Source organism: Pectinophora gossypiella, chromosome 6, assembly GCF_024362695.1.
Source record: "Pectinophora gossypiella chromosome 6, ilPecGoss1.1, whole genome shotgun sequence".
NCBI lineage: Eukaryota > Metazoa > Arthropoda > Insecta > Lepidoptera > Gelechiidae > Pectinophora > Pectinophora gossypiella.
In genome coordinates this window covers 7,669,192-7,694,284 of record NC_065409.1, presented here as the reverse complement: position 1 = coordinate 7,694,284, position 25,093 = coordinate 7,669,192, and the positions used below count along the sequence as shown (strand labels likewise).

At 39.1% G+C, this 25,093-nt stretch overlaps 2 protein-coding genes across 3 annotated transcripts; one reads left to right on the top strand and one right to left on the bottom strand.

Annotated features, from left to right (window-relative positions):
- Positions 1-866: 866 nt before the first annotated feature.
- On the top strand, positions 867-24,763 carry LOC126367436 (partitioning defective 3 homolog B-like; the record flags this gene model as incomplete). The annotated part of the gene is given in 10 exon segments (XM_050010942.1): positions 867-1,563; positions 2,653-2,856; positions 20,600-20,755; positions 21,096-21,268; positions 21,807-21,944; positions 22,315-22,406; positions 22,756-22,949; positions 23,552-23,722; positions 24,040-24,294; positions 24,588-24,763. Coding segments are annotated over 10 exon segments (1,670 nt in total), but the record flags the coding sequence as incomplete, so codon positions are not given.
- On the bottom strand, positions 9,446-14,048 carry LOC126367435 (uncharacterized). Of its 2 annotated transcripts, XM_050010941.1 has the most exons (9): positions 13,476-14,048; positions 13,245-13,313; positions 12,459-13,158; positions 11,991-12,332; positions 11,111-11,537; positions 10,545-10,918; positions 10,242-10,449; positions 9,966-10,132; positions 9,446-9,883 (listed from the first exon to the last, which is right to left on the bottom strand). In XM_050010941.1, exons 1-9 carry the CDS (start codon positions 13,586-13,588, stop codon positions 9,659-9,661), a joined length of 2,625 nt encoding a protein of 874 aa, XP_049866898.1. In that variant the 5' UTR covers positions 13,589-14,048; the 3' UTR covers positions 9,446-9,658. The 2 variants fall into 2 exon arrangements, with proteins under 2 accessions (XP_049866898.1, XP_049866897.1); XM_050010940.1 differs by having other exon boundaries at positions 10,545-11,537; positions 13,476-13,705.
- Positions 24,764-25,093: the final 330 nt, after the last annotated feature.

The window sequence follows — 25,093 nt, the reverse complement described above, 5'->3', positions numbered from 1 at the left end:
AGTAAAAATAAGTATATAATGTACAGAGTGGTGTGCAATGTGGACAGTGTATTTGCATAACAATTTCGCGTTGCCTTGAGGGCTGTTTGCCGCAGAGTAAGCGCTAGACAATCTCTCAACAAACTAATAAGTCCATGACTGAGATTGATTGCACGTATCTTTCAATTTCCATACGCGATAATGTGCACCACATAAACACAATTCCAAAGCGGATATAAAACAGTCTTTGCAGATCAAAATGGTGATGGCATTGAGTTAAATTTTCGAAAAAAGACCGTGATTTCAGAATAGAGCGAAATATTCTCGCGGCAAAGCCGTTACATTTGTGTGGGATTGTGGTTACTTACAGTACATACCTACCATTTAGCTGAAACAGATTTTCAGAAATATTAAGACGTGTTAAATAAATGTATTGACGTAAATATGTGCCACTTACCATTCAGTTCACGCGGTGCTGCAGACCATAAGCGCGTGCATTTCCGTTGGCTTACACCAAGTTAGGGCATCGACAAATTAGTCAGGTTAGATAATAGTCTATGAATAATCATAAGTCATTGTAGAGTCTGCATATACTTATACTGCTTGTTACAGAAAAATCCCAAGGGGTCTTTTATAAATTATTCATAATAAAACAAAATTCCTTCAGTGCAACTTAAATATTTACAAGGTCAATTTACAGTCATTTTTACGTTTCGGAATGAAAATACCGTTCGTTCACCCCTTTCAAGTGGCATTCTGCGTCGCACGCTGTAGTTATGAAGTTTATCGTAACCATGAATCGTGAGCGGAAATATTGCTTTTTCATTAACGGAGGGGCAGTCGAGCTCATCTTCTCGGAACCGGGTGATCGCGTGCGCCTGCGCAGAAGATGTAGCGAACGCATTCTTGGAAACTACGCCGTTTATACGTAGTACGTACTCAGCGAATACTGCTATGTTATCTTCAACTTTTTATAATCGGACATAATTGGATGAAAGTCGATTACTTTATCAGAAGTTACATTGTTTGTCAGTTTTTAAAGCTTGTACATTAGCGTGAAGCACATTATTAGAAGGTGTAATTTGTTCATCTCGTTAGATACCTAGATATTGCAATGCTCTGTGAGTTAGAATGATTCATGGCTTGTTTTTATGGGGCGAGGCATCTGGTGCAAGGCTCACGAGTGCGAGACTGTGTTTGGTCAGTGGTGCGCGAAGGGCAAGGTCTCATCAGCGCCACTGACCTCCTCCTTCTATTACCTGCCATTAGGAGAACTGCAGTTCACTAAAGCAGTCATAAAAATGTTCTACAAGACTGCCAAGTGAACTAAATCAATATTAGATTCGCGACTTTGTTAACCAAAGTAAGTGAAATCAAAAGTTGCAGAAAGTTACACAATGTTTGGCAGTGATGTGCTAAAATCTGTGTCGGTGTGCGTGCAAATAATGAGGTGATGTGCGGCGATAGTGAGCAATGGAGCCGGGGACGTCGGCGGCAGCGCCCGCGCCCGTGCCGCCGCTCAGACTCAAGAAACTCGCGAGGATCGCCGCCAATAAAGAGAAGGCTCGGAGAACTGTCACATGGGTACTTTTTGATCATGATTCATATCCCCGTTATTAGGCATTACTTCTGATGTTCGAATAAACCGGATTACGACCCGCTAACACGGATATAAACCATGCGCTACCAGTCCGGATTGAGCCTTTGGATTTATGTCAGCTAAGCTAACCGAGTTTCGCATTGAAATGTTATCTCCAACATCAGCACAACAGCACAAAATATACTTGAGTGAATTATTGCGAAGACTCATTTATTTGCATGATAGATGTTCGCTTATAAAACCGTTTTCGACATCATTCAACGGCCTCAGGTGACAGCTGGACAAAGGCGACGACGATTCAGACAAAACAGGCGAGGCCGCTATATAATACCGCGGTATTCACTGCGATGAAAAGATTGAACGACGCTGAAATAACGCGTGGGAACATCTTGCGTTCCTGTTTATTCTACTTTAAATTAAAAAAATCACGAATATCCGAACAATGCCTTGTTTTCGCACATTGTGACAGTTACTTAGTTATGAATTGTGTGATTATTGTCGTCTTCCGTTATTAGAGTGGTTACAATAGTATGTTTATTTTAGAATTTTGATAATTTATTGGTATGTATCAATACTCACTTATCTTTTATCATCCTATCATCCTAAATATTACCAAAAGCTCAAATCCTCTGTCTACCCCTTCGAGGATGTAGGCGTGATGTTATGTTATATTATTATCAAATAATTGACCAACGAATAATTTTAATAACTTTCACCTTCGATTTTAAACGAGTTTCCGTTTTGGTGAGACGATCATTCAGTAGCAGTAGTAGATAATATCTAAAATACTTACGTAAATTAAGGTTTTTTAAATTAATAAACTACATTAACTAGGTTTCAAAACTTAGGATCGGTGGCTTTAAAAAAATAAGCGGCAAGAACAAAGTCACCTTCATTTAATTTGACAGGCAAAGAAGTCTTGGCATACAGCCTCGTTTGAAGTCCAATAATCGGAAGAGTATTCATTGACTTGACATTGATCTTCTAAGAAAAATTGAGAAGAAATAGAGAGAAGAAGATTGACTTATAATCTCCTTGGAATAAAAATATTAACATATTTCTCCTTGTTTCAGGGCCCAGAAACATGGGTGGGCGTGCGGGCGCTGCGGGCCAGCTCGGGTGGGATCCTGGACCCTGATGATCGAGTGCGCGACGTGGCGGACGACCGCGAGACCCTCACCGCCGAGTGCACTGCGCAGGCGCCTCAGCCGCGCGCGGCTCAGGCCGATGGAGCCAGCGGCTCCTCTGCTGGGACCGCCTCACCAGATATGTTTCGAGTGAGTTTAAAATTTTTTGCTATCGGTAATGGTAGGTTAAGTCAAAATCGCTACAAGCAAGAAGTAAATTTATTTATTTATTTATTTATTTTTTTATTAGGTTTGCCAACAGACAAAAACACTTTTACATATAACTTAACCTATTTACAAATACTGGACTAGTGCTCGTAAAATAAAAACAAACATGATTATTCAGTTTTATAACTACATAGAAACGCGAAAGTAATGGAGATTAGGGGTTTTATGTTTAAGGTGGTTCGATACGGTTAGCTAGGCGCTCAAGCGTCAATAGATGGCGTTGGTGCCTTAATTTGACATAATTATTTATTTTTGGATTTTATACACAATATTGTTTCAAAGTTATACGTTTGCCGGTAATAGCGTAATATTTGTCATGATTTAACTAAATTTCAATTGAGTTGCAGTTCACGTAATACTTTTATTTGAATAAATAAAAGTTACCACCAAAAGCCGAACATCTCACACACACATTGATAGTTATGTTTGTTTACGAAACCAATTACTAATTTCGCCAGTTTAAACGTCAACGGAATAGTCTAGTTGGATGAATAACAGGATTCTATATGAGATGGGTCTGGCTGGATACTAGGGTTCCAACCTCGCTTTATTATTACTTTTTTTTTATTGTAACATTTTTTTCCCATTTATCCTGCTTAGTTTTTGCTACAAATTGCTGTTAAAATATTTGATTTTATTTCATATTATTATTTATTATATTATATAAAGCTACAAACCCATGTACTGACTGACTGACTGACTGACTGACTGACTGACTGACTGACTCACTGACAGGGTTGTTCTCCCAGAAGGAGCGCCGGGGGGTAAAAATGATGTATGGGAGATGTGATCAAGATGTTCCGATGAGTATGGGAAAACTTCCAGATCTTGGAAAACTGCTCCGCATCAGGGAGACACCCTACCGTCTGGCAAAACTATCGCACCTGGAACGATTCTTTTTCACGAAACCTATTAAAATCTTGGTCAAATTCTATCGTGGGTGAAAAAAAATCAAAATGGCGGATAAACAAGATGGCCGCCATACAAATTTTTGTTTTTCAAGAAAATGTCTTGGGGGTAAAAACTGTGTACGGAGGTGTAATCGGAACGTCTTGTTGAGTATGGAAATACTGCTAGATCTTCGAAAACTGCTCCGCATCAGGGAGACACCCTACGGCCTGGCAAAACTATAGCACCTAGAACTTTTTGGTTTTCACAAGACATATTTAAACCTTGGTCAAATTCAATTGGCAGTGAAAAAAAATCAAAATGGCGGAAAAACAAGATGGCCGCCATACAAAATTTTCGTTTTTCTCGAAAATGCCTCGGGGTGAATGTGATGTAAGAGGGATGAGATCAAAATGTCATATTGAGTATGGAAATACTTCCCGACCTTCAAAAACTGCTCCTCATCAGGGCGGCACCCTACGGCCTGGGAAAACTATCGCACCTGGAACGATTCTTTTTTCACCAAACCTAATAAAATCTTGGTCAAATTTTATCGCCGGTAAAAAAAAATCAAAATGGCCGAAAAACAAGATGGCCGCCATACAAATTTTTGTTTTTACAGAAAATGTCTCGGGTGTAAAAACGATGTATAGGGGTGTTATGGGAACGTCATCTTGGAAAACTGCTCCGCATCAGGGAGACACCCTACGGCCTGGCAAAACCATAGCACCTAGAACTTTTTTGATTTCACGAAAACAAGATGGCCGCCACACAAAGCTTCGAACTAATACAGGACACGCGAGCAGCTTGCTGCGAGCGAACCACGCGACATCTAGTTATTATTATTTATATTATATAAAGCTACAAACCCATGTATTGACTGACTGACTGACTGACTGACTGACTGACATAGTTGTTCTCCCAGAAGGAGTGTCGGGGGGTGAAAATGGTGTATGGGGGGTGTGATCGGGACCACCCGGTGAGTATGGGAAAACTTCCAGATCCTGGAAAACTGCTCCGCATCAGGGAGACACCCTACGGCCTGGCGCAACTATCGCACCTGGAACGATTCTTTTTTCACAAAACCTATTTAAATCTTGGTCAAATTCTATTGACGGTGAAAAAAAATCAAAATGGCGGAAAAACAAAATGGCCGCCATACAAAATTTTGTTTTTTCAAAAAATGCCTCGTAGGTGAAAATGATGTATGGGGGGTTTGATCGAAACGTCAAGCTTAATATGGAAATACTGCTCGATCTTGAAAAACTGCTCCGCATCAGGGAGACACCCTACGGCCTGGCTAACCTATCGCACCTGGAACAATGTTTTTTTCGCACAACGTATTTAAATCTTGGTCAAATTCTATTGTGGGTGAAAAAAAATCAAAATGGCGGAAAAACAAGATGGCCGCCATACAAATTTTTCGTTTTTCCTGAAAATGCCTCGGGGGTAAAAATGATGTATGGGGGCGTAATCGGAACGTCTTGTTGAGTATGGATATACTTCTCGATCTTGGAAAGCTGCTCCGCATCAGGGCGGCACCCTACAGCCTGGCGAAACTATCGCATCTGGCTCTTTTTTGTTTTCACAAAAACTATTTAAATCTTCGTCAAATTTTATCGTTGGTGAAAAAAAAACAAAATGGCGGTAAAACAAGATGGCCGCCATACAAAATTTTCGTTTTTCACGTAAGTGCTTCGGGGGTAAAAATTATGTATAGGTTTGTGATCGGAACCTCCCGGTGAGTATGGGAAAACTTCCATATCTTGGAAAACTGCTCCGCATCAGGGAGACACCCTACGGTCTGGCGCAACTATTATAGCTGGATCAATTTTTTTTTCGCAAAACCTATTTTAATCTTGGTCAAATTCTATTGTGGGTGAAAAAAAATCAAAATGGCGGAAAAACAAGATGGCCGCCATACAAATTTTTCGTTTTTCCTGAAAATGCCTCGGGGGTAAAAATGATGTATGGGGGCGTAATCGGAACGTCTTGTTGAGTATGGATATACTTCTCGATCTTGGAAAGCTGCTCCGCATCAGGGCGGCACCCTATGGCCTGGCATAGCTATCGTAGCTAAACCAATTTTTCTTTCACAAAATCTATTTAAATCTTGGTCAAATTCCATCACCGGTGAAAAAATATCAAAATGGCGGAAAAACAAGATGGCCGCCATACAAAAAAATGTTTTTCTAGAAAATGTCTCGGGGGTAAAAATTATGTATGGGGATGTAATCGGAACCTCTTGTTGAGTATGGATATACTTCTCGATCTTGGAAAGCTGCTCCGCATCAGGGCGGCACCCTATGGCCTGGCAAAACTATCGTACCTAAACCAATTTTTCTTTCACAATACCTATTTGAATCTTGGTCAAACTCAATTGCAGGCAGAAAAAAAACAAAATGGCGGTAAAACAAGATGGCCGCCATACAAATTTTTTTTGTCTAGAAAATGTCTCGGGTGTAAAAACGATGTATAGGGGTGTGATCGGAACGTCATCTTGGAAAACTGCTCCGCATCAGGGGTCACCATACGGCCTGGCAAAACTATAGCACCTAGAACTTTTTGATTTCACGAGACCTATTCAAGTCTTGGTCAAATTCTATCGCGGTAAAAAAAATGGCGGGAAAACAAGATACGCGAGCAGCTTGCTGCGAGCGAACCACGCGACATCTAGTTATACTATATATAGCTACAAACCCATGTACCTATTGACTGACTGACTGACTGACATAGTTGTTCTCCCAGAAGGAGTGTCGGGGGGTGAAAATGATGTATGGGGGGTGTGCTCGGGACCTCCCAGTGAGTATGGGAAAACTTCCAGATCATGGAAAACTGCTCCGCATCAGGGAGACACCCTACAGTCTGGCGCAACTATTATACCTGGATCAATTTTTTTTTCGCAAAACCTTTTTAAATCTTGGTCAAATTCTATTGTCGGTGAAAAAAAATCAAAATGGCGGAAAAACAAGATGGCCGCCATACAAAATTTTATTTTTTTAGAAAATGTCTCGGGGATAAAAACTGTGTATGAGGTTGTAATTGGAACGTCTTGTTAAGTATGGAAATACTTCTTGATCTTCAGAAACTGCTCCGCATCAGGGAGACACCCTACGGCCTGGCACAACTATAAAACCTGGAGCAATTTTTCTTTCGCGAAACATATTTAAATCTTGGTCAAATCCAATCCCCGCTGAAAAAAAAACAAAATGGCGGAAAAACAAGATGGCCGCCATACAAAATTTTCGTTTTTCCCGAAAATGCCTCGGGGGTAAAAATGATGTATGAGGAATGTGATCGAAACATCATGTTGAGTATGGAAATACTTTTCGGTCTTCGAAAGCTGCTCCGCATCAGGGAGACACCCTACAGCCTGGCGAAACTATCGCACCTGGAACTTTTTTGTTTTCACGAAGCCTATTAAAGTCTTGGTCAAATTTTATCGCCAGTCAAAAAAAAAACAAAATGGCCGAAAAACAAGATGGCCGCCATATAAATTTTTGTTTTTCCAGAAAATGTCTCGGGTGTAAAAATGATGTATAGGGGTGTGATCGGAACGTCATCTTGGAAAACTGCTCCGCATCAGGGAGACACTCTACGGCCTGGCAAAACTATAGCACCTAGAACTTTTTTGATTTCACGAGACCTATTCAAGTCTTGGTCAAATTCTATCGCGGTAAAAAACAAAATGGCTGCCATACAAAGCTTCGAACTAATACAGGACACGCGAGCAGCTTGCTGCGAGCGAACCACGCGAAATCTAGTTATATTATATATAGCTACAAACCCACTGACTGACTCACTCACTGACATAATTGTTCTCCCAGAAGGAGCGTCGGGGGGTCAAAATGATGTATGGGGGGTGTGATCGGGACCTCCCGGTGAGTATGGGAAAAATCCCAAATCTTGGAAAACTGCTCCGCATCAGGGAGACACCCTACAGTCTGGCGAAACTATCGCACCTAGAAAGATTCTTTTTTCACAAAACCTTCTTAAATCTTGGTCAAATTTTATTGTCGGTGAAAAAAAATCAAAATGGCGGAAAAACAAGATGGCCGCCATACAAAATTTCGTTTTTCCAGAAAATGTCTCGGGGGTAAAATCTGTGTATGGGGTTGTAATCGGAACGACTGGTTGAGTATGAAAATATTTCTCGATCTTCGAAAACTGCTCCGCATCAGGGCGGCACCCTACGGCCTGGCGAAACTATCGCACATGGAACGATTCTTTTTTCACAAAACTTATTTAAATCTTGGTCAAATTTATGTGCCGGTGAAAAAAAATCAAAATGGCGGAAAAACAAGATGGCCGCCATACAAAATTTTCGTTTTTCCAGAAAATGCCTCGGGGATAAAAATGAAGTATAGGACGTGTGATCGGAACGTCATGTCGAGTATGAAAATACTGCTGGATCTTCGAAAACTGCTCCGCATCAGGGAGACACCCCCACGGCCTGGCAAAACTATCGCACCTGGAACGATTCTTTTTTCACAAAACCTATTTAATTCTTGGTCAAATTCTATCGTAGTTGAAAAAAAATCAAAATGGCGGGAAAAAAAGATGGCCGCCATACAAAATTTTCGATTTTCCCGAAAATGCCTCGGGGGTAAAAATGATGTATGAAGAATGTGATCGAAACATCATGTTGAGTATGGAAATACTTTTCGATCTTCGAAAGCTGCTCCGCATCAGGGAGACACCCTACAGCCTGGCGAAACTATCGCACATGGAACTTTTTTGTTTTCACGAAGCCTATTAAAGTCTTGGTCAAATTTTATCGCCAGTGAAAAAAAAAACAAAATGGCCGAAAAACAAGATGGCCGCCATACAAATTTTTGTTTTTCCAGAAAATGTCTCAGAGGTAAAAATGATGTATTGGGGTGTGATCGGAACGTCATCTTGGAAAACTGCTCCGCATCAGGGAGACACCCTACGGCCTGGTGAAACTATCGCACCTGGAACTTTTTAGTTTTCACAATACCTATTTAAATCTTGGTCAAATTCAATCGCCGGTGAAAAAAAAATCAAAATGGCGGAAAAACAAGATGGCCGCCATACAAAATTTTATTTTTCCAGAAAATGTCTCGTGAGTAAAAACTGTGTATGGGGGTGTAATCGGAACGTATTGTTGAGTATGGAAATACTTCTCGATCTTGAAAACCTGCTCCGCATCAGGGAGACACCCTACGGCCTGACAAAACTATCGCACCTGGAACGATTGTTTTTTCACAAAACCTATTTAAATCTTGGTCAAATCTATTCTCTGGTGGTAAAATATCAAAATGGCGGAAAAACAAGATGGCCGCCATACAAAATTTTGTTTTTCCAGAAAATGTCTGAGAGGTAAGATTGATGTATAGGGGTGTGATCGGAACGTCATCTAGAGTACGAGTATACTTCAAGGTTTTCAAAAACTGCTCCGCATCAGGGAGAGACCCTACGGCCTGGCGCAACTATCGCACCTGGAACGATTCTTTCTTCACAAGACCTATTTAAATCTTGGTCAAATTCTATCGCGGTAAAAAAATGGCGGGAAAACAAGACACGCGAGCAGCTTGCTGCGAGCGAACCACGCGAAATCTAGTTTTTCCTGATAAGTAAGTACATATAAAAAGAAAACCAGTTAAGTTTGCAGTAAGTTATATTGTTATTTTATGTTATTTATTTACAAACGGCAATATCAAACAGGCTAACGAAAATTATTGATATTTGAAGTAAGATTCAGATTTCGTTTATTCAGATTAGGATATAATATTTATCTCTTTCTGATTGTCACTACTTTATACAATGCAAAGCAAACAGCGCGCTTGTTCACAAAGTAGTAATAAAATAATTGCTACCACATAATTGAAATATCAATACATTTTTGTTTTTTTGTTACTCTTCGAAGTACTACCTCTGGCAAAATACAATTTTTATAAAATGTTACTAATTTTGGCATCATATTTTTAATGAAATTTTCGTCACGCTGTACTTCCAACACTGTGATGTCAAAACTTGGAGAAACATAGCCAATGAAGTAACATTTCATCATTTTTGAAACCCGCAGTTGACCCTGGATCTGCAATCAGAACACCCGTTTTTGTAAAAAATATTATATTATTACAAGCAGTATTATATCTGCTATAATAATTACAATATACCTGATAGTAATAGTTGTGTTTTTTATTTATTTGTAATGCACCAGTGTCATCAACCAAAAGGGGAAAGTTTTTACGATCTTTGGCCGCAGAAAAAATGTCTTGATTGTTGCGAGCCAATGAAGGAAAACATTTTATTTCCAAAATAGAATTTTCTTCTTCTATTACTCCTGAAATACATAAAATCATATAAATAATACTATCATATAGATAACTATGGACACATTAATAATGTATACGTGAAGGCATATGTAGGTAATATCATATAGTATCACATACCATCTGGGCTAGCTCCAAGAAAACCAAATTCTTCATCAATATATAACCCAGCAGGCCGTACGGCTTTGTTCATTTTTTCTATGAACAAGGTTCTGGCCACTGATTCATGGTTTTGGCCGTAGGCCATGTCATTGGTCAAGATATTGTTTTTATATAAAACACTCTCCACTTGGTTATGGCATGGTGTTGTAGATTTTCGCTTGCATATCTGCAACAAAGTTAAAATTACATAAATCATAGTTTTTTTTTTAACTCTGACTCTGCTCCACATGGGAAAGTATTTATACTAATAATTGAATTTACCATTCCGAACTGACTAGCGGTAAGCCTGTCGCATCTATATGTAGTGTAGACATCATTATCGTGTTGTCCAATTGTTGCACTTTCAATATATTTTATTTGATCTATTGTCGTTTCGAAGTCTTTCAGTTTTAGAAGACACGCTTCCTTTAGATCTTTCCCTAAAACTGACTCATCTACATCTTTGGCGTTTGGACCATAATTGTGGTCAGTTTTGGGTTTAGGCGCAAAAAGTCGCCTGCGAATGTATTTTTTGCGCCTTTCCTTGGACTTTTCCGACTGGGCAATGTACTTTTTAAAAGTTTGTCCAGGGCTACTTCTTATATGTTTCTTCCAAGCATTTGTGTGCCATTTCTGACCACGAGAGTGCGAGAGACCTGTTATAAAAAATATCCTTAAAAATTTTCTAAGTCTTTTATCCCATAGTGCCTTGAAGGCGTATAATATTATGTGAGTATAAAAAATATTGTGTGTGGATAAAGTATGTATGTATATAAATAAATATATATACTGTGAATAATATAGAAAATGAATTGAACAAATGCAATAATTACATAACATATTCTTACCAGCAATATATACTCTTCGCTGATATGAGCCACCCTTGTACAGACTCAATCTTTTCCCGCAGACAAATTTGCTGACAACACTCATGAAATTTTCAACAACATTTGTTGTGTTGTTTGATAGTCGATGGCATTTTGACATGACTGCCTCGTTTGCTGCACAAATGTGGGCCCAAACTGCAGGTGCCTTAGTTTTAAGGTCGTCTAAAGAATTTGTGTCTTTTTCATCACTGTTCTGGCAGAATCGACAATAATATGCCTTACAATCTTGGTGGCAGCCAAATACATGAGATGGGCCATTTTTGAGATCCTCTCTCATTGAATTATGATCAGCTTCCATAATTATCTTTCTTGAAACCGCTGTAAGTTTTTGTAATTTTGGCTTGAGAATCTTCCGGCCAAATAATGGTAACTTTGTATTTCCTATAATCTGAAATAAAAGGTTATCTAAATATATAAAAGGAGAAACTGACTGACTAACTAGCTGACATATTAACGAACAGCCTAAACGGCATGCAGGTACCTTTGTAAACTTAAAGCTTAGTTGCAACAGGATATCGGAAACGGGAGTTATTGGGAAAAAGCATTTGTATGAAAAAATCTAAAGCACGTAAGATAGATGATTTCAATCTAGCATGCATACATGCATACCTTAGTAAATATAAAGTTTACATGGTCAATTAATTTATCATTAGATCAAGTTTAACATAAAATAGATATACTAAGAAAAAAATTCACACTAGATCTATGATGGATCTGGAGAATGGATCTACTGAGATTGAAGGTTATTGACTGTGTTTCGAACTAAGTGCACTAAGATTAAAAAACTTATGAGAAATTGGTAAGGCAGAATGATTGTATTTTATTTTCATTGGTATTTTACCTTGTACAATGCTCCAGTGTAATTCTTAATCACATGGTTTTTACATTCAATTTTTTTTATTTGGGTCCCATATGAAACCTTTTCTCTTAATTGTGCATACACAGATGAATCTCCATCTCCTATAAATATTAAATATTTTACACCATGCATCTCTTGACTCCTCTCAAACCCTTCTACTAGGATGTCCGCCTCCATTCCCGTAGATGGTCCTTCGTAGTTCTTGAAACACATATGCTCCGAAACTTGTTCTTTTTTTTTTTCATAAATGTGACAGTGGTAACAATATTTGTTTTTTATGCCTAAGAATAAGCATTTCTTGGTCTCTTTTCCAATAATGCAGGCCTAAAAAAATTAAATTTTATAAATAATGCTTACAAACAGAATTTACTGGATAAACAAAAGATATTAGTAACAAACTTTATAGCTGTTATACTTACAAAATATCTGTATTTTCAGAAACAAACTTACCATGCCTGATGGAGAGCTATAATCATGGCCATATGATCGTTTAGGCCAGCCTCCATCCACATACACTGTTATGTATGGAATACCATTTGCATCTACATTATTTTTTTGCATAGCAATAGCCTTTTCTCTTTCTCCATTTTTTTGGATCTCCTCAGTTAGTTCATCTTTCCAAACTTCACCTAATAATTTTTCTGTCTCTCGGAATTTGGAAGCTGATATTGTAGGTATATCCATCAAGTTGGTGATGTGTGCAGCCTGTGCATAATAGCTTCCAGCTGTTAATGTCCCCCAAACAAACGCTTTGTTAAGATTTTCATCTTTTTCATTGCAGTATCTAAATTGTTTCTCACACATACTGCATTGGAAAGTAAACATACTGTTGAAACCATTTCTAAACTCCTCAACAAAGACTATGCTGCTACCACCACATTGCGAACGGTGTCTCTCAAGTTTGAAAGCCCACATAAGGACATGTGGTAGATCAACAAACCTGTTACCAGACAGACTACCCAAACTATCTGGTGCATATTCCACAGTTAACTCGTGGCTTTTAACAGTGGGATCAATCAGTGGCCAATTTACCTCCAAAGGTTTTGATCGGGGGGGCTCTTTCTCAGTTCTTTGCTGAGTGTCAGTAAAATTTGCTTCCACAAGATTTTTTTTTTTACTTCCACTGTAGGTTTTGAGAGTATTATTTGCTCTAAAATTAATAGAGTGAAAGTTACAAAAGAGAAAATGTTAAAAATACTTATAAAATATAAAAATAAAGTTAAGTTTTTCCCTTACACAGATTTGTTTGAAGGCACGTCGTTTTCGTCATTTAGTTTTTTTTTCTTGCACCATACGTCGCTACGGCTGTAAAAGTAACGAAGAGATGTACAATTTTCAAAAATCTAAGGTCGTGCGTTACGTAAAGCACGGTCACGACGCGTGCTCCAAGCGCTCGTATCTTATTCAGCACAATACAAGCACAAGCACTTCACTGTACTGCACAAGTGATCACTGCATTGCACTTACCTTTTTATTTCTCCATGATAACGTTTCATTTGTGCTTGGCTTCGTTTTCGATTTTTCCGGGGGCCAGAATACTGGTGGTTTAAGTAGTCTTTGCGACTAGTTTGAGGTTCCATATTTTAATCCGCCCGGCCCCACAAGTTTCACAAAACTCGATGAATAAATTATTTAATAAAACAAATAACCAAACTATTACAATATAAATTGGAAGTGGAAAAGAAACGAATGACATTTTTTTTTTTTTTTGTTTGGTTTTCCCCGAAGGGTAAGGCAAAGGGAACTATGCCCATACAGCCATGTCTGACGTATTTTTTTTTTTCTTGATGATTAATGAAATGGTGAAAGGTGATGAATGATGATGATGAAACCTAAGCCCCCACCCTCGGAGTAGACTCCTACTCCGAACCCCAAACGAATTAACTCAAAAGTCCGCATAAACTTTTGAGCTATGAAGCGGCTTCCTAGCACGAAGCGAAAATAGGCAGATACACTTTGTTTATTGAATACTCCAATGTAATAACACTCGCGAATGTCTTCCGACTAACTTAATGCGATCATTAACCACAAAACACCACTTCGTATTAATTATTTAGATTATTCAATGAAGAAAGCAACTGTCCCGTTCCCATTTCCCGCTAAAAAGCCGAAACGAATGACATGACATGACAGGAACAGGTTAGTTTTTTTTTTGTTTTGGTTTTCCCCGAAGGGTAAGGCAAAGGGAACTATGCCCATACAGCCATGTCTGACGTATTTTTTTCTTGATGATTAATGAAATGATGAAAGGTGATGATGATGAAACCTAAGCCCCCACCCTCGGAGTAGACTCCTACTCCGAACCCCAAACGAATTAACTCAAAAGTCCGCATAAACTTTTGAGTTATGAAGCGGCTTCCCGGCACGAAGCGAAAATAGGCAGATACACTTTGTTTATTGAATACTCCAATATAATAACACTCGCGAATGTCTTCCAACTAACCACAAAACACCACTTCGTATTAATTATTTAGATTACTCAATGAAGAAAGCAACTGTCCCGTTCCCGTTTCCCGCCGAAAAGCCGGAACAGGTTAGGTTATGGTCGCATTCAGAATCGAAAAAGATTCATTTCGACGTATAACCTTACCGATTCATAATGAGCGGGTTGTTCGATCATCTGGCAGCAGAAATACTGTTATTATAAAACGTTCGGGTGAACGTAATTTATGAACGCTTCTTTAACGAAGGGAGAGGGCAAGTGACACACCGTTTCACACACGAGCAAGAGCGGCAACGTCGCATTTTCAGCGAACTGACAACGTAGCTACGCACACTAATGGATATTCCGAAGCGTATGACACTGTAACCGTTCACTAATACATTAACAAATTTTAAACAAATATTGATCTCGTTTTTACGATGATTTAACAGTATTTTCTGTTGAAAAGCAATTTCACGCAAATATATACAAAAATAAATGCAAACGAAATAAGTTTCAATGTAAAATTAAGTGGCGTGTGCCCATATTTGAATAAATAAACTAGTATGGAAATCGAACCACCTTAAAAAAGCTACGTACGTACTGACGTACCTACTCGTACTTGGAAAAATATCGGAAAGTTTTATACTGTGAGTCTTGGCCAATAGCGCGAAAGAAAGTGCTGCGGTTATGATTAGGACTAGTGTTGGGTTCTTACCCGGAAAATTCCCGCGTTTTGGGAATTTTCCCAATTCTGAGGGAAAAAACCCGAAAAATTCCCATTTCAAGGGAAAATATTTTTTATCGCATATATTTGTATTAAAAGTAAGGATTTCCAACAAAGACCATTTAAATATAATGTATGCCTACTTATGCCCAATTTATCTTCTGTCGTAGTGTCGTATGAACTCTTAAAAAACTTAAAGGAGATCATCGGATTTCGGCCCAGAAGTCAAAGTGCCGGCCAAAAAATAATTTTGCTATATTCCGTTAGATTTTATCCATATGAGCATTTATTACTATGGCACCAAAGCTGTAAATATTTTTCATACATTTTTGGTGAAAATGTAAAGTGCCGGCCAAGTAACAATAATGGTATTATCCTTAGAACTTATCCGTCTGAGCATTTATTACTATGGCACCAAAGCTGTAGGGTCAATATTTTCGGTTTTATTCGAATTAAAAAAAAAAAACTGAATTTTCATACAATTTTGGTGAAAATGTGAAGTGCCAGCCATGAAACAATATTTGTATATCCCGTTAGAACTTATCCATTTGACCATTTATTATTAGGGCACCAAACGTCTATGACCATTATTTTGACTTTTGTTGGACTTTACGTTATAGTTTCTGTGTGAAAAGTGCCGGTCAGCAAAAAACACATGTCAAAGCTATCGAGAAGATACCTGTAAACATTATTCACTATGACAAAAACGTGTATGACCATTAATTAGTTTGGCTTTTGTTGGATTTAAAAAAAAACTTGATTTTTGATTCATTTTGTATAAAAATAACATATAACAGGCGCGTTATTTAAAGGATCGTCAGAATGTTTATTACTATGGCATTAAACGACTATGACCAATATTTTGAAGTTAATTCGATTTTCCAGAAATCAAAAAAAAGTTTTATCTAATGATAATGGAACTATCTTGCTAAAGGCGTAATATGGTGGTCGTCTTTTGAAAAATAGGTTTGCGTTTGACCACTACCTTACCTGATGGTGATACACGCTTAAGAAACTACTTTTTTAAAGAAAAGTGTATACAAGGAATAAACAGTGGGGTGATAGAGGTACCTACTATGTTATCGGCCGAGTAGCACCAGGACATTGTGATAGGCATACTTGCAAAGTACAACTACCCGACTCCTGTTTTCCCTAACAGATACTTCAGACGTCATGCCAATATACGAGTTTCGTCACTAGATGGCAAGCTTATCTTTGGAGGGTGGTAACCATTTACGGTCAAGGTGAATCAATACCATAATTCAACCTAAACTTAGGCCGTAACGTTGAGTCGAATGCAAAAACTACAGCCAACGTCATATCTAAAATCAGATAGTATTAATATAGAAGTTCACCTAACAACACACAAAGTATTTATCTGACTAATAACTAGTCATTGGGAAAGCTCTGCTTGTTGTCATTGTTAAAATGTATAAAACAAAGTTTTTTTAAAAAGTCCAATAAAAGCCAAAGTCGACATTTGGTAGTATAGTCAAATGTTCTAAAGGTCCTTTGTAATCCGCCGTACCGCATTTTTTACCCAAAGCACTTTATTTTCATACAAAATAAATAAGAAATCAAGATTTTTAAAATACACTAAAAGCCAAACTAATGGTCATACAAGTTTGGCGCTATAGAAAAAAATGTTAACAGACATCTACTCGATACTCTCAACATGATATTTTTGCTGGCCGGCATTTTTCATATTTAAACTAAAACGTAAATTCCAATAAAAGTCAAAATAATGGTCATAGATGTTTGGTGTTATTAAAAAATATTGAGAAGCAACTATTAGACAGATTCGACGTATTTTTTTCGATGGCCGGCATTTTAACATATTAACCAAAACTGAAAGTCAAAATAATGGTCATAGAAGTTTGGCACCATACTAATAAATGTTCTAACGGTCCTTTGTAATACGCCTGTATACCTCTTTTTCCCAACGGACATAATATTATTTTTTACAAAATGTATGAAAAGTCGAGATTTTTAAAATCCAATTAAAACCAAACTAATGGTCATACACGTCTGGTGTCATAGTAAAAAAAATTTAGAACAATCTACTCGAAAGGTTTGACACATTTTTTTTCTCTGACCGGCACTTTCAAATTTGGGCCGGCCAAAGTATGGAAAGCCGATGATCTCCTTTGTAATATATTTTGAATGGAATGTTCAATTTTAATAATTCCATGCAAAGATATCTACATATTATAGGATATATAGGATGCTTTTGGCACGAGAGAATGTCATCATCGAGGAGCAACATGGTTTTGTGCAAGAAATTGGGAGGCACGAATACCTACAGATATTATTTACTTGGACTATGAAAAAGCTTTTGATCGAGTTCCTGTCACACCCTTGATTGCTAAATTAGAGCCCTTTGGAATCAGAGGCAATGTCGTGAAGTGGATTGAAGACTTCCTGTCAAATCGCACATTCTCTGTGCGCATCGGAGAATCATACTCTGTTCCCAGAAAAGTCCTCAGCGGTGTACCGCAGGGATCGGTGTTAGGACCTATTTTATTCAGTATCTACCTTACAGATCTTAAACATGGTATCATGTCTGATATATCACTCTTTGCAGATGACACGAAAATAACGGGGAATCCACTTATTAGCCATAATATAATCCAAGATGATCTTGATAGAGTAATTACTTGGAGATTGGATAATCACATTAAACGTAGACAAATGCACTGTGTTGCATATTGGCAGTAACCACCCCACGTTGAGTTACACCATTGACTCAAAACCTCTCGAGTGTGTTAAAAAACAAAAGGACCTTGGCATAACGTGAACACATAATCTAAAGTGGGACGAACACTCTTATACATAATTAGAAAAGCTTTTTATCATATAGATACGGAATTGTTTCTTAGGCTTTACAAAACTTACTTACGTCAGACCGCTGTTAGAACATGGGTTTCAAATATGGAGACTTTACTATCGGAAGGACATTGCACTACTAGAGAGAGTCCAAAGAAGAGCAACAAAGATGGTGACAGTACTGGCTGGCCGGAGTGGACTTTAGCGGGGGCCGCAGGACTCTCACCTCTGGCTTGCCTTCATTGGCCAGCCAGAGTGGGGCGTTAGAGCTATACGCTCGCAGGGTGGAAGTGAAAGATGCATAAGTCGCGAGTTGGTAAGGCGGGTAAACCGCCTCGCAGAAAGCGGTGTACACCTCTTGACACCCTGAGATGCTCACAACCATGTTGCTGCCTTGCCGTCTAGTCGCGTCGGCTAGATAGGTGGCCAAACCAGTGAGTGACGAGTCACCGCCTGCCCAATGTATCTCTGTTATTAACATTGGTCGAGCAGGCGCCATAGTCCCCCATAGCCCCAGTATATAGGTTCACTAACCCCCAACCCAATAGCCCAGTTTCTTTTGTTCCCATAATCTGCAATAGTCCTACACGAACCAGGGATTGTCTTTGGGTGCACTCCCATAGTGCATACAGGGATAATCGCCGGTTGGTGTCACAACACATTTAGAGTAAATTGTCTTAAGGGGCCTCTACGTGTTGGCTTCGGCCCCACGCACGGCTTCCAAAAGTCCGGGACTCCATGACAGACCCGACCCGAGACATGGAAACGACATACAAATAATAATAAGATTAAAAATAATTAAATAAAAAATATTTTCCCATGATTCGGGAATTTTTCGGGTGTTTATTTTATTTTCCCATATTTTCCCGATATTTTTTCTTTCCCACCCAATTTTTTCTTTCCCTGCCCATCACTAATTAGGACACGTATCCAACTGAAGACGACGACGTACGTTCGGTAAAATGTTTTCGTAGAGAACATTAGAATAATAAGATACATTAGGATAATATTTTGTTATTATTACTGCCTATTAGCATAGAATAAGGAGGAAACTACGTCTATTAGTTAAAAAAAATATATTTCATGCAATTTTCATGCCGTTTTAAGTTCGGCACTAAATGAAAGGCTGAATATGATAAAGTGCATCACGCATAGATATTTAGATAATTGAAAAAAAGCTCGTTCGGGATACGCAATGACGCATGGGCTTTTTGGCGGGAAACGGGAACGGGACAGTTGCTTTCTTCATTGAATAATCTAAATAATTAATACGAAGTGGTGTTTTGTGGTTAATGAAATAATGATCGCAATAAGTTAGTCGGAAAACATTCGCGACAATGTTATTATATCGGAGTATTCGGTGGACAAAGTGTATCTACCTATTTTCGCTTCGTGCCAACAAGTCTACTCCGAGGGTGGGGGGCTTAGGTTTCATCATCATCACCCTTCATCATTTCATTAATCATTAAGAAAAAAAAATACGTAAGACATGGCTGTATGGGCATAGTTCCCTGTGCCTTACCCTTCAGGGAAAACAAAAAAAAAAGCATGCGCATGCGCTAAAATTCTCGCGGGAAACAGAAGATTCCTGTCGGAACTTGTTTGGTTGTATTTCGTATTTTTGTTCAAAGAAATAAAAATCATTTCGGGTCATCAGGTCATGTCTTCTAGTCGAAAAGATTATCGTTTCTCTTTAAATTGCAATTTCATTATGGGTTCGTGTTTTTCGAATTGTTCTTGTGTGAGAAATCCCAAAAAGGTAAGTTTCGCGCTTTGTCTTCTAGGCGTAGGCGTTAAATTTAGACCTACTTAATGACAAATGTTGTGTAACCTGCGATCTTATCAGTTTACTGCTATGAAAACCACCAGAAATGCAGTACAGTTATAGATAATTGCATGTATTTTTGTTTTATTTTTACTGGCAGCGGTATCAGCATTGTTTGGAATGAATCACAATTCACACATGGCTTGGTGTTCACGCCTCGCCTGCAAAAACTATGGGCGGGTAGCGGGTGTTAGTAGATAACAAGCTGAAACTAGGCTAACAGGATTACTGTGGCAGGCACGCAGTCGAGCGTTCCGTTGGCTAAGCTTGTTATACCTAAATGCTTTATCGAGTATAGCTCTTGAAACAAGACGACTGTGTTTTGAAACGAAAACGCGAGATGTTGACTAATTTTATCTACGTAGGTTCCTACCTATTATTTGGTTAGGTACATCCTATGGAATTTGGAATTCGATACTTGCAAATTATTATAAGTAAATAAAATATATGGTGTTAGAGCTAGTGACGAAATCTTCCATTGATATAGATGTAATGTGTTAGGTACTATGTAATCATCAATCAACGAATCACTACATATTTACCTTCTTAACTTTATCAGAACTTAAACCGGGTTTTCAATAGGCCTACAACAACAATTAACCTACCTACGAGTGCTCTCGGACCGAGCATCATGTTTACACTCTACGAGTAACGTCCGAGTACTTAACCGAGCGCACTCTCGTCCGATAGTAGGTACCTACTCGAATAGTGAAAACCCGGCTTTACCAGCAACTTCTCATCTCAGACCATGGGCACATATGAATACTAAAATGTCTTTGTCTACATTGCAGGGTGGCGGCGGTGTCGGTGGTAGCATGAGGGTACCCAACTCGGAGTCGTGTGTGGAGGTGGGTGCAGGGGACCTAGAGGATGGCGCTAGTGGCCTGCAGGTGCGCCGCGGGAGTGAACCCACGCTGCATCAAGACACTCTGCCGCCTCAGAGACAGGTAATCACTTTGTCACATCTAATTACCTAATCACTGCCTCCCAGACGCGGATCAACAATGCTACTACTCCAGAAAATAATGTGATCGTGAAACTCTAATTAAAAAATATATATCTTACATCATGCTTAGACTTAAATTTTCTGTACATACCTACTTGCATAGCTGCAGTGATCACAAAGAATGGCATCCTTTCAGTTCTGCATCTGAATCTGAACGTATTACTTCATCATCCTTGTCATCCCGTACTACTGAAGTCCCTAATTAATTATAGAATATATATATGTATATCTAATCTACATGCGATACTACTAACTTTATTTTCCAATTTCTCATATTGTAGGTGACAGAGCAAACGAAGCGGTGGTCGGCGGCGGTGGTGTGCCGCGAGGACAGCGCGCGCGCCACGCAGAAGGTGCTGCCGCTGCCCGAGGGCCGGCCGCCCGACCCGCCGCCGCACTCCGCCCACTTCCAGCGGCAGACTAACCGCTTGTCCATGCAGTTCTCAGGGCCTGGGTAAGATTTAGAATTTGACCATACTCTCATCTGATCACAGGTGAAAAGAACGAAAAAAAATTAAAGTTTTTGTGTGAGTGCGTTTGACCACGATCCAGCCTGGTCTTAAGCAGCGATGTGGTCTCTGGTGGAGCACGCAATTTCATGTAGTGCCTATTCACTCTTGCCTTGAAAATCCCCAAATTATACGTATCAGGGAACAATAATTTATACAAAAATGAAAAGGGACAATAGATCTCAGCACACCAGTAGTGGTCTTGCATCATACTGTATTTACTACATCAGAAAGGATCAATTATTCCATCAGTTCTTAATTATGCCGTCAGCTCCTGTTATGTGATATACCGTATTTTTAATTCAACCAGAGCGGAATATGAAGCAATCACCACACTACTCTGTCACGAGAGTGATGCGAGTTGGTATAGGTATTGAGGCTAGTAGCCAATCCTTTCTCCAGAGGTTTTAACCACTCGTATCTCCGACTTGGCTTCATAATAATTAGACTCAGAATAGTAAAAAGACAATCGAATGTTTTCAGGAGCGGTGTATGGTTAGACGCAGCGGAACGGATACAGACGTACGGCAGCAAGAGTCTTCCTCGAGATGCGCGGAGAGAACCCCTAGGCCAAGATACATCTGTCACTGTCACACCCGTTAACAATCACCAGAACCACAGGTAACCATTGGCTTAAAAGTTTTCAATAGAATATATGAGTAATTTGGTATCAGATCTTTGGTATCGTGGCCAAGATGTTACACCAGAGTGGTTGTCACACAAACCTTGTTCATACATTGTGTAAGTAATCACACTTACCGAGTTTTCTGTTAGCCCAACGTGATTTGTGGTGAACCGCATCGCTGTCTTTAATGGTTGAGCCAATTGTGTTAGTGAAAATTGCACTTAGATAAATTAATAACTCATTGGTACTAGGCCGGTCGGTACCGGGGTTCGAAGTTCGAGCTGCGGCGGCCTTCCCTTTGAGGTTTCACACAGGACCACGTTGACTAAACAAAGGTAAACGTTGATAAATTATTAATGTTTTCAGAGTGGAAGACATGTTGCGATGGGTGTCTGGAGTCAACAATGTCGCGAACGTGCACCCTGTACAAGAACGCCCACTTGATCTCTTACCTGAAGGTACGTTTCTTAGCTCCTATATATTTAACATTAAATTATACAGAGTGTTAGTGACATCGTAACGAAAACTCTGGGGGATGATTCAGACCATGTTTCTGAGTTGACATCAAGTGAAATTTTCCGTCGCAGAAGTATGGAACTGAAAATACTTAATAAAAAAAATCATAAATTTTGCGACGGAAAATTCCACTTGATATTAACTCAGAATCATGGTCTGAATCATCCCCCTCAGTATTCGTTACGGTGTCACTAACTCCCTGTATTTATTATATGGTAGTAGTTTGCTTTCATAACCAATAACCGAAATACCATAAATTTTAATTAAAATGTTACTTTTGCAAATTTCCAGTGGGCAACAGCGAGCGCGCCATATCGGGCTTGGAGGTGCCAGTCAGCCCCAGCAGTAAGCCCGCCTCGGGGGCCACACAGGCCGTCTCCGTCACGCTGGTCAAGGGCGAGAAGGGACTCGGCTTCACCATCACCACCCGGGACAACCCTACTGGGGGACACTGTCCTATCTACATCAAGAATATACTTCCTAAGGTATTTTTATCATGTTGGTCTAACAGAAAGCTCGGTGAACTGTAGGTACTTAGTTCATCTTCCGATGGATGTACTTCTGACTACCTCAATTGGGATGCAATCGGGAGTTTGTTATGTTGTATTTTTATACATACGTACAAACATGAACCTAAAGCAAAACGAAAAGCTTAGTTAGAAAAACGCTTGACTCTCAGTGAGATCGAAGGTTCAAATCCAGCATGGGCTTAAACCAAATGATTATTTTTGAATTCATGTTTGGTGAACTAAATATCGTGAGAAAACCCATGTTCCCGAAAAACGTGTATTAAGTAGGATATAATATGTGACGTAACCTTTAATTGGAATGGTTTTTCCTTTTGATTGGAAGATCAGACAGGCTGTCGCTTTTGTAAAAAACGGGTAAGATAAATCAAGCTTGTTCCGAATTCGTATCGGTGCGGGGCGGAGAGTACTCTTTCTATACATACATACATACATACATACATAAACTCACGCCCGTAATCCCTAATGGGGTGGGCAGAGCCACAAGTAATCAAAAACAACTTGCAGCCACTCTTTCTATACGTAGTTGTTTATTCTATACCCTTGTCGTTATTTTGCAGGGTGCAGCGGTAACAGATGGGCGGCTGCGTGCTGGGGACCGGCTGGTGTCAGTGAATGGGGTGTCGGTGGCAGGACTCACGCAGCAGCAAGTTGTGGCTCTGTTAAGGAACACGCCCACTGACTCCACCGTCGACATCGTCGTTGAAAGACCGGCGCCTAACCGGACACAGGTTTGTTCCCGATTTAGTAACTAGGTATTTTACTTAGGAGAAGAAACTACTTAAGTACTTACCTAAGAATCAAATAAACAGCCGTAAGATAACAGTAAAAGTTAGATAAATTAATAAATTGGTACGGTTCTAACTTTATACAAAACTTAATTTTGACTAACCCCAAAAAGTACTAATTTACGAGAGAAAAGTACTATTTACGAGTAAATTTTCCAACAACAAAAGCAACACCGAGTATCTTGACTATTTTTTACCTATTTTTTTCGTTCTAATCTATGAACCAACAAAAGTAAAATCGCAAATGTCTTCTATTACAGAGAGTAGAACCACAACAAAGCCCAGCGAAGTTTACAGAAAAATCAATTGGCTCACCAAACAGCATAACTACGAAACATACAGAAACGAAGACTGAGAATCGCGTCTCATCCATAGTGAATGCCATAAACAATAATAATGCAAACAGTTCCATACGAGGAAGAATACCGAAGAGTTCCTCCAAAGATGACCTGCTGAAAAAGGATCAGTCAAATGACAATTCGCTACAAGATGTTCTAAATTCTTCGTCTAGTTCGGTAAGTTTGTAAAACTACTTTAATTTGTGTTTTGCATAAATAAATACCCGAATAATCTAGAGTTGTCGACTTTGAATATACTTATACACAAGATGGAGGAGAAAACCTCTTTTCAAACCTTTGCTCGGTTAAAAGAATGCCGCCAACCAAGTAACTGCCTAAATTTCGTTTAGCCGTTTAAGATTTAGTTTAAAAGTTCATTAAACGCAACATCACCTGGTATTTTGTATTATTTACTTACTTAATTCGTTGTATGAATGAATGTGAATATTTGTATGAACTCTCGATTACAGGTGCTAGGTCTTCGTAACAAGCTAATCCTCCGACTGGATGTCCCAGTGCACGATTCAGAGAAGGCTGGACTGGGCATCAGTGTGAAAGGGAAAGTCACTGTGGGCTCCGATCCGCAAGACCTGGGCATCTTTATAAAGTCTGTGCTGCATGGCGGCGCCGCGTCCAGAGATGGAAGGTCAGTTTAATTCGTTTTTGTATAACTTAGTATAGACATTTTTTATCTTTTATTTAGGGGCTTTTAACAAAGTTTGTTATGCCAGGCCCATCGATCAAGACTGTCAAGAATTGATAAAAAAGCTGCTGTGAATAAAAGCATAAAATATGATTCTCTGCTCGTAGACTCTGATAAAAGGGCCTCCAAGATACCTACATCACTACTGTGGCTCCTAACTCTTAGTTGCTCAAATAAGCTCTGTCTTTGTGAGGCATTTCGGGTATATTTTTAAAAGATATTCAAAACCATTTCAGTTTAGCAAGGTTTTATTCACATTGTCACTTACCATCG